Source organism: Gorilla gorilla, chromosome 11 (assembly GCF_029281585.2).
Source record: "Gorilla gorilla gorilla isolate KB3781 chromosome 11, NHGRI_mGorGor1-v2.1_pri, whole genome shotgun sequence".
In the NCBI taxonomy this organism is placed as follows: Eukaryota; Metazoa; Chordata; class Mammalia; order Primates; family Hominidae; genus Gorilla; species Gorilla gorilla.
In genome coordinates, this window is record NC_073235.2 from 121,975,214 (window position 1) to 121,984,963 (window position 9,750).

At 56.2% G+C, this 9,750-nt stretch overlaps 1 protein-coding gene across 4 annotated transcripts; it reads left to right on the forward strand.

Moving 5' to 3' along the window:
* The first annotated feature begins 160 nt into the window (after positions 1–160).
* On the forward strand, positions 161–7,745 carry DNAJB2 (DnaJ heat shock protein family (Hsp40) member B2). Of its 4 annotated transcripts, none has more exons than XM_019022379.4 (10): positions 161–371; positions 650–750; positions 1,427–1,536; positions 2,554–2,607; positions 2,776–2,898; positions 3,674–3,766; positions 3,970–4,072; positions 4,256–4,326; positions 5,483–5,686; positions 6,837–7,745. In XM_019022379.4, exons 2-10 carry the CDS (start codon positions 686–688, stop codon positions 6,845–6,847), a joined length of 834 nt encoding a protein of 277 aa, XP_018877924.1. In that variant the 5' UTR covers positions 161–371; positions 650–685; the 3' UTR covers positions 6,848–7,745. The 4 variants fall into 4 exon arrangements, with proteins under 4 accessions (XP_018877924.1, XP_004033296.1, XP_055235592.1 ...); XM_063695228.1 differs by lacking the exons at positions 161–371; positions 650–750 and adding exons at positions 790–911; positions 1,865–1,935; XM_004033248.5 differs by having other exon boundaries at positions 5,483–7,745.
* The last annotated feature ends 2,005 nt before the right edge of the window (positions 7,746–9,750 follow it).

A 9,750-nucleotide genomic window follows, 5' to 3' on the forward strand; every position in this document is an offset into this window, starting at 1 on the left:
ACCTGGGGGCCGAGCGGCTTGTTTGTGGGCTGCCCCAGGCTCCGTGCGAGCGCGTCTCGCCTGGATGGAAGCGGGGCCACAGTCTCCCAGGTCCCAGCTGGGGCTGACGTCGTCCTGGTGTGTGCCCAAAATAGCCGGCTCCGCCCTCTTCTCCCGGCAGCCCCTGCAGGCCCCCACCCCCCCAGGGGACAGGCGGAGCCGGCCTTCTCCCGGTCTCTAGTAGTTTCCGCACCGCTGACGCATGCCTGCGCGCACAGCTGGGCCGGGCGCGTCCTACGCAGCAGCCGCAAGCCGGGTTGCGGGTGCCAGACGGTTCCCGGCGGGGGGCAGGGGCGGGGCGCCGCAGGAGGCCGGGACTCCTGGCGGAGGAGGTGCGGCCGGGGGCCCGGGTCAGGCTGGGGGCCCTGGATCGGACTGCTGGAGTTGGGGGGCCCCGATAGGGCTCCTGGGCCTGGGCGTCGAGATAGCTCTTGGCCCCGGCCTGCGGGGGCAGATAAGGCTGCCGGAGGGAGCCTAGTCACCGGCCGCAAGCAGATCCCGCTGTGCTCCGCTTCCAACTGGGAGCGCCTTCCGCCACCCGGGAGGGGGACTGCTGCAGCCACAGGGTGGGGCTCTTGGTTCTTTCCGCCTGACTCCTTCTCTTCTGCAGCCCCAAGGAGGCCCGCCTGACGACTGACCAGTTGCCATGGCATCCTACTACGAGATCCTAGACGTGCCGCGAAGTGCGTCCGCTGATGACATCAAGAAGGCGTAAGTGCCTCCGTGTGCAACAGAAAACCTCTCACCCTCCACCCGCCACCACCATGGGGCACTTCAGAGTGACACCTGTAGGTGTCTGAGGGAACCAGGTCGTTAGAAAGCACTGGGGTGCTTCTTCCGAGTGACACCTGCAGGGAGGAAAGAGACCCCTGGTAGAGTACAAGGAGAACGTCCAGATTGTGAAGTAGTTAGTTCCGCTGGGAGCTGCACTGTGTTATGGGTTGTTCTCCAGTTGATCTTCCCCTCCTCCTCCTCCTCCTCCTTTCCCCTCCCCTCCCCCTTCCCCCTAGATTTGGGCATTCTCAGGCTGCAGTGCAAAGATGCAGTGCAAAGAGGCTCTATGAGGAGGAGGGGCCGGTGTCCCTGTACTCTTCGAGGCCACATGTGCCCCAACCTTTGCAGCCCCAGTCCAGTGAGCCCTAGGGAGGGGCTAGGGACCCTGGCATTGTATCCGCTTGTACATGTGGTCCCAGCACTGGTGGCGGAGGAGAGAGGGTGGAACTTGATGAAAATATCACAGCAGCGGCAGCCCTAGCAGCTGGGGTGGACCGGGACCCGGGGGTGAAAGGACAGTGATAGGCTAATGGGAAAACAGGTCGTTCGGTTCCTGGGTGGGAAGTGCCTGCATTTGTCCCCCGACTCTCTCCTCTGCACCCACTTTTTGCAGGTATCGGCGCAAGGCTCTCCAGTGGCACCCAGACAAAAACCCAGATAATAAAGAATTTGCTGAGAAGAAATTTAAGGAGGTGGCCGAGGCATATGAAGTGCTATCTGACAGTAAGGGCCGGGGTCAGGCAGGACCCAGCACATCACCCCCTACTTCATGCCCCAGCTCACATTTTCTTAAAGCAATGTCTCTGCCACTTAGTTTCCTCTGTGCCTTTTTCCAGCCTGACATTTAAGCTCCCCCCTCCCACAGGGACAGCTCAGTGTCTGCTCCCCAGAGTCTGGTAGGAGTGGCTGGCATGAGACCTGAAAGGGGAAGGAAGCAGGGCAGGTAACTCATGTGAGCTGAGCCTCCTGCATGCCAGGCATTGGTGGGTGTCATCTCCATGAGTTCTCACAGCCGTCCTATGAGGCAGGTTCTATCACCCCTATTTTACAGGCAAGGAAACTGAGGCTGAGAGAGGTGAAGTAACTTGCTCAAGGCCACGCAGAGCTGGAATATGAATCCAGGTCTGCCTTTTTATTGATTCATTCAAAAAGTAATTCAGTGAATGGTGACAGTGTCCGGCACTCGCTGGGTGCTGGGGAAACTGGAGGACAAGCAGGCACTGTCTTTGCCCAGAGGGGCAGGGAAGACCAACACCTACCAGGCACACACACAGACACAGTTACAGCTTGTGAAGAGTATTCCGAGGGAAGAAACAGGGCAGGTGGAGTGCTAGGGAATAATGTGCACTTGCTTTAGTTCTGGTGGTTGTAGAAGGCCTCTCCGAGGAGGTGACATTTAGGCTAAGCCCTGGTGAATAATAATGTAGTAATCATTAGCTAACATTTATTGAACACTTCCTATGTGTCAGGCACTGGTAGGCAGTTTATGTGGATGGTCTCATTTTATCTTTGCAACAACCCTGTGCGGTAGGTGTTGTGATGACAGCCATTTTCCAGATGAGAAGAGGCCAGCTGTGTGAAAGGCTGAGTCGCTGCCTAAACTCACGGGCCTATAGCCCGTGTCCCCTGGGTCCCCTGCTGTGCCTGCTTTCCCCCGCCAAGTGTCAGAGTGTCAGTCTCTGGACAATCCTTTGAGCGTCCTAGCCTGGGAGGGTGAAATGATCTGGTCTCTTTTTGCAGAGCACAAGCGGGAGATTTACGACCGCTATGGCCGGGAAGGGCTGACAGGGACAGGTAGGTGGAGTGGTGAGGCCCAGGAATGGAGGTGGGGCAGGGAGGAGAGGGGCAGGGCAGATTCTTGCAATGGAGGCTCTCTCAGGCTCCTGGCTGTGCCTTAGGTGAGGTCCCCCGGCTCAGGGCAGGATGCATGCCCTAAGCTCTCTCCTCATCCTGCCTTTCCAGGAACTGGCCCATCTCGGGCAGAAGCTGGCAGTGGTGGGCCTGGCTTCACCTTCACCTTCCGCAGCCCCGAGGAGGTCTTCCGGGAATTCTTTGGGAGTGGAGACCCTTTTGCGGAGCTCTTTGGTGAGTGGACTCTGGAAGACTCTGAATGGATCAACTTCCCCCTCCAGGCCTGTCCTTCCACCAGCTGGGAGGCCCTGAGGTGGAAGGCTGAGAGGGGACGGGAATGCCACGGACAGAAGATTTTGTGGAGCTGGGTCCAGTGAGAGCCGGGACAGAACCTCACGTGTGCCAGAACCCCCGTAATCCAACAGTGACACTTCACAGACTCACCTTATTAAATTACAACAATAATACATTGTTAGACTTCTATAGTAACAGCCATGAAAGCAAGACTCAAAGCATCTTGTGACAGTATTGTTATTATTACCTATAAAACAGATACTGGTATTTTTTAATGATAGATATGTGCCAAATATTTTACATTTTGTAAGTCTCCAGTGAACCCTGACAGGTGGGCAATTTTCTCCCCATTTGCAGATGAGAAAACTGAGGCACAGTTAATAGCCCAGAGTCACATAACACATGGCAGAGCTGGACTCCTAGCTGTGTCTGCCTGTCATCGCGTCATGATGATTTGCCTGTACTGAAAGAGCCATCTGTCCTCCATCCCTCTTCCCCCTCCTTCCTTCCTTTATTCTTTATTGTGGACAGAATTAACCAGTGAGCGTTTTCGAATTCAACATTAAAAAGGAATTTATAAATAAGCCCAACTAAAAAGCGGAAAAGAAAAACCCTACCCAGTTGCTTAGTGGTTTATACTTCCAGACTTGGGCTTACACACTTTTGAGGGGAAATGTCATTACCAGATGACTGCTAATCTGTTTACTTGTTGCAGATGACCTGGGCCCCTTCTCAGAGCTTCAGAACCGGGGTTCCCGACACTCAGGCCCCTTCTTTACCTTCTCTTCCTCCTTCCCTGGGCACTCCGGTAAGTTCTGCCCCTTCCCACGTTTGCAAGCTCCGATTCCTGGAACCCCTGGCTTGAGCTTGTTGCTTTTCCAAGCCTGTCTCCTGTGTTGGGAGCCCTGCCTCCAGCAGCCCTGCGAGGAGGTCTGGAGCCTCGGTGACCACAACAGGCAGCGCAGTCTTCTTCTAACCACCTCTCCTCCTCCTCCCTTGTCCCCATGCCAGATTTCTCCTCCTCATCTTTCTCCTTCAGTCCCGGGGCTGGTGCTTTTCGCTCTGTTTCTACATCTACCACCTTTGTCCAAGGACGCCGCATCACCACACGCAGGTGAGAGCTCCTTCTGGGGCCATAGAGGGGTGAGAGGTCTGCTGGGGAGCTGTGTTCAAATAGAAAGTTGGCTCCTTGAGGGCAGGGCCCAGTCTGCGCTCTCTACTGCGGTGGCCAGAACTGGGACCAGCGCCTGCAGGATTCTGTCACTGCTCGTTGCCTGAACTGTGCTGTCTCCCACAGAATCATGGAGAACGGGCAGGAGCGGGTGGAAGTGGAGGAGGATGGGCAGCTGAAGTCAGTCACAATCAATGGTGAGGAGCAGCTCCCCTACCCAGCCCCTGGCAGGAAGCCCCAGCCCCAACCTCAGCAGCCTCCTCCCCAAACTGCTGCTCTCTGAACTCACTTAGGGCTTGGGAGGGAGTGGCAACAGGCCAGACTGGTAGGATCAGAGATGGCAATGCCGGGAAGGGGGCGGAGGAGTCTCACGAAGCCATCGCCGTCACTGTGAGTGGGGTGCCTTACATTTGCAAAGCACTTTACTATTTTTAAAGCACTTCCAGATATACGATATCCTCTGTATTCTTCAAGCATCTGGGGGAGTACACAGGGCAGATGGTATCCACTCAGTTTTAATTTGGGGAGCCTGAGCTGCAGCATAGTTAAATGACCCTAACTTCCAAGTAGCCCAGGCCCAAGACTCTTTCCTTCCAAGTAAGGAGTAGAGCCAGGAGTCAAACTCAGGACACACGATTCCCGGAGCAGAACTGCCCCTGCAACACCATGCTGTGCAGGGCCGTCACCACAGCTAACCTTTCACGCCTGCTGACTCCCAGCACTGCGCACCAAGCCCTTTACATGGGCTGACATATTTAATCATTGGAACAATTTGAGTATGAAGGCACTATCATCATTCCCATTTTCTTTCTTTTTTTTTTTTTTTTTTGAGACAGGGTCTTGCTTTTGTGCTCAGCCCAGCACGATTATGGCTCACTACAGCCTCGACCTCCTTGGCTCAAGCAGTCCTCCCACTTCAGCCCCCTGTGTAGCTGGGACTACAGGCGTGTGCTACCATGCTCAGCTAATTTTTAAAATATTTTGTAGAGATGGGGTCTCACTATGTTGCCCAGGCTAGTCTCGAACTTCTAGGCTCAAGTGATCCTTCTACCTCGGCCTCCCAAAGTGTTGGGATTACAGGCATGAGCCACTGTGCCCGGCCATCATTCCCACTTTCTAGATGAGGAAAGGGAGGGGTAGGGATGTTGAGTGACTTGCCTAAGGGTAGGAGCTCCTACCTGGTAGAGCTGAATACTTCCTTGTGCTCAAAATCACAACCCTAGGTGCCAAAATGCATGTGTGCCAATTCCAAATAAGAGACTCTAAGTGGTCAGGGTTGTTACTGTGTGAGGCAGCCTGGCAGTAATACCCCTGGCTCAGGTTGAGGCCTCATGGTGGCTGTGACTCTTGCAGGTGTCCCAGATGACCTGGCACTGGGCTTGGAGCTGAGCCGTCGCGAGCAGCAGCCGTCAGTCACTTCCAGGTCTGGGGGCACTCAGGTCCAGCAGACCCCTGCCTCATGCCCCTTGGACAGCGACCTCTCTGAGGATGAGGACCTGCAGCTGGCCATGGCCTACAGCCTGTCAGAGATGGAGGCAGCTGGGAAGAAACCCGCAGGTGGGCGGGAGGCACAGCACCGACGGCAGGGGCGGCCCAAGGCCCAGCACCAAGATCCAGGCTTGGGGGGGACCCAGGAGGGTGCGAGGGGTGAAGCAACCAAACGCAGCCCATCCCCAGAGGAGAAGGCCTCTCGCTGCCTCATCCTCTGAACACCGGGCCCAACCTGATCTGATCCAGATCTTGACTGGGGGTCTGACTCACTGTGGGAAGAGAAGAGGGGAGTACCCTGAGTTGTAGCAGCTGCTTTCCAACTCCATGCTCCCTCCCCAAGTTTCCCTCCCAGGCCCCCCGCACCCCAGTGTGGACTTGGGATTTGCTGTGCTCAGCCCAGGGCTGATGGGTCCCTGGTGAAGCCCAGGGTGGGGGGTGTCAGGGCAGTGGAGGGGCCCGAGGAGCCAGGTTGCATTTATTGGATGGGGAACTCCAAGGGGCATTAGTGGTTTGGGCTGGGCCTTTTGTGCCCAGGTACTCTGCCACCTGTGTTGCTGATGGTGTCAAGGAAGGAGGACTTGGCCTAGGGTTGTCTGAGCTGGAGCCGGCAGCTCCACTGGAGAGCAGTGCAGGCAGAGTGGAGCCTCCTGCTCTCCTGGACCAGCTGCAGACCCCCAACCCTGGTTTCTGTGCCATGTTGCGCTCTGACCGTCTCTGTTGCTTCTCTTCTGGTGTTGCTTCTCCTCCCTCCCATTCTCTCTGCAACTCCCTGCGGGCCGCATCGCTTGCTTTCACTGCCGTCTGGCTAGGACTCCCTTCTTCCTTTCTTCCCCGAGAAGGCCTCAATGTGGCGAGGAAGATGCTGGGGCCGGTAGGGCTGTGAGATCTTCTGGGGAGGCTAGCCGGGTGGGGCGGGAGCCTCTCAGCTGTCCAGATTCAGAACTGGAGCCCACTCCTCCTCCCTCTCGTTGCCTCAGCCTGCCCTCACCCTCAGGACTAGGCAGAGGTGAGGCTGGCTCACCCTGAAGAGGTGGGATAGGACCGGGGGACCCCAGAGGGAGGCCTAGGAGGGGACTGCACCCATACTGCTTCCCTACCACAAATCAGGGCTCAGGGAGAGGCCATGCGGTCAGCCCAGGTCTGCATGCTGAGCCCCATCCTCCACAGCTTGCAGCTGATGCTCTCTCCTGTCACCCCGCCCCTGCTCTCTCCCCAGATGTGTTCTGAGCTGGATGCCGGGATCCAGAATCGCTGCACAGTTCCAACAGGACAGCGCCTTCCCCCATGCGCTGGGAGGGGACCCTCCATTTCTCCCCCTCACCCATCCTGAGTGTAGAGCCGGGGCCTGGGTGGCGGGCGGGGGCCGGGTGGGAGGTGGCAGTAGTCTTAGTCTGTGCACTCTCTTCCTTGGGTGTTTGGTGCTGGCTCCTGGGGACTACAAATCCCAGAGTGCAGTGTGCCCGGCCTCATTTCCGATAGATCCCGCTTGGGGGAGGTGGTGTGTGGTTACGGAGCTGTGCATCTTGGGACATGTAGTAGCCCAGGTCGGCTTGTCACTCGCTGTGAGATGGGGAGATTTTGTCTTTTGATTTATCCCTGTAGGGCTGGCAGGGTTGTAGATGAAGGGGGAATGATCTGAGCCTTGGTTCCCCTGACACATCTTGCTAGCCCCAGGGTTAGAGTGGGCAGGGCAGAGCCGCGCAGCACCTGGGAGCGGTACCTTTCCCTTGGGCAGCCTGGGGTCCCAGGAACAAGCCAGGGCGAGTAGCATGTCTGCCTGAGCAGGGTGTGGCCCCAGAAAGCTGAGGAGTGTGGGCTGGCAGAGAGCTTCGAGGGCGAGGCCACCCGCGGGGGCGTGTGTGTGGTGGGGCTTGGCATGTGATGGCAGCTCCAGGCATGCCGCTGCTTGTATGGCTTTCTTTGGCCGCTGACCCTGCTGCCCATTCTTTCCAACATCACAGATGAACTGCCTCTCCTCCTCCCTGCCTGGGGAGCCCAGTGGCCAGGGAGGGGAGTGGTGGAGCCAGTCGCTGTAACACTGAGCCTCAGAGACGAACCAAAACCAGCTGGGCTGAGCTCAGATCCAGGGGGAAATGCTGGAAGTCAATAAAACTGAGTTTGGAGAGCTTGGTGGTGTGTTGTGTTCTTGCGTTCCTACTTTCCGGGGTGGCCCAGGAGGGCCTCTAAGGGACAGCGGGTGACACCTCAGGCCTCACACCTCCCTTTATGCCCCTACAGCTAGAGGTGCAGGCCTTGCCAGTTGAAGGCAGAAATGCCCTCTTTGACCAGGCTGCCCTCCCCAAGTATGTTATGGAACCCCAAGCAATGCTTCATTCTTTGCTTTCACCTCTTGGGGGCCTACAACCGGCTTTCCCTAGCAGCCGATGTTCCCCTTATGAGTGGCCTCACCCCCTAGTACTCCACAACACAGCTAGGACCATACTCAAGTTAAGACTTAACTGAGGCTGGGCGCGGTGGCTCACGCCCATAATCTTAGCACTTTGGGAGGCTGAGGCGGGCAGATCACTTGAGGCCAGAAGTTTGAGACCAGCCTGGCCAACGTGGCAAAACCCCATTTCTACTTAAAATACCAAAAAAAAAAAACCCCAAAAAACAACAAAAACACAAAAAGCTGGATGTGGTGGTGGTGCATGTCTACATGCCTATAATCCCAGCTACTCGGGACGCTAAGGCAGGAGAATCATTTGAACCTGGGAGGTGGAGGCTGCAGTGAGCCAAGATCAAGCCACTGCACTCCAACCTGGGCAACAGAGTGAGACTGTCACAAAGAAAGAAAGAAAGAAAGAAAAGAAAAAAAGACTGAAAGCACAGAAAGCTGAGAACACACAGTGAAACCTTTAAACGGTACCCCCATGAGGCCCACAGACTAAGCCCCTGGGTAGGTTTCATTGGCTCAGCCCGAGGTGTGAGCCAGTGGCACGTGGAGTGGCACGAGTCCAGCCCACCCAGGGCCCAGGCCCCAAACTCATCAGGGCCCACGGAAGAAAAAGCCAGGTACCCCTTCCCTTTCATCTCCTGCTGCTGTGCTGGGACAAGCACCTTTCCGTTGTCAGGCAGGGCCAGGTGGCTCCCCAGGCCTCTCTTCCATTCCAGGACAGGCTCTTCACCGTCAATCACCAAAGGGCCTCTACTATATTTTTCTCAAAGTGAAGAAGCAGCCTACCCTGAAAGAGGAATTTCAAACCTCCATCCTGAGTTGGGTGGAAGTTTGCAAATGGCTGTTTCTTCTACGTCTGTCTAGCCCTTGAGATGGCTATCACTGACACTGAGCCTCAGCAGAGTGTGGGTGAGACAGCGGGAGGGCCTGTGGTCTGCTGGCGGGTCCCTTCATTCCTGCTCAGGGCAGATGGTGTTTGCCCTGTTTTTTAATTAAGGAGACTGAGTCTCAGCACAGGTAAGTAGCCCTAACTCCCAAGTAGCCCCAGGCCTAAGGCTCTTTTTGCCTCATTTCATGTCCACCCCATTTGTCCAAGGACACCTCCTGACATGCAGGTGAGTGTGCCTTCTGGGACTATACAGGGTGGAGGGTTTTGGGAGCTGGGGTGAGACAGAAAGTGTCCTTTATCCCCAGGGGAACGCCTGTCCTAGCATCTCACAGGCCTAGCCTAGACTCACTGGCAGAGTTTTGCTATAGTTTTGCCTAAGGTGTGGCAGACACTTTGCTAATATCACTTTGTTCAGGCCTCACCTCAATCTGGCAGCAGAAGGGCACAAAGCAGCTGCCAAGAACTGAGAGGAGGCTAGGCGCGGTGGCTCACGCCTGTAATCCCAGCACTTTGGGAGGCCGAGGCGGGCAGATTGTCTGAAGCTCAGGAGTCCAGACCAGCCTGGGCAACATGGCGAAACCCCGTCTCTACTAAAAATACAAAAAATTAGCCGGGCTTGGTGGTGGGTGCCTGTAATCCTAGCTACTCGGGCGCCTGAGGCAGGGAAATCGCTGGAGCCCAGGAGGCAGAGGTTGCAGTGAGCCGAGATCGCGCCACTGCACTCCAGCCTGGGTGACAGAGCAAGACTCTGTCTCCAAAAAAACCCCCAAAACAAAAAAAAGAATTGAGAGGAGAGGTAGTAGAGAGGAGGTTAGTCAGCCAGGTGCAAACTCTAACTCCACC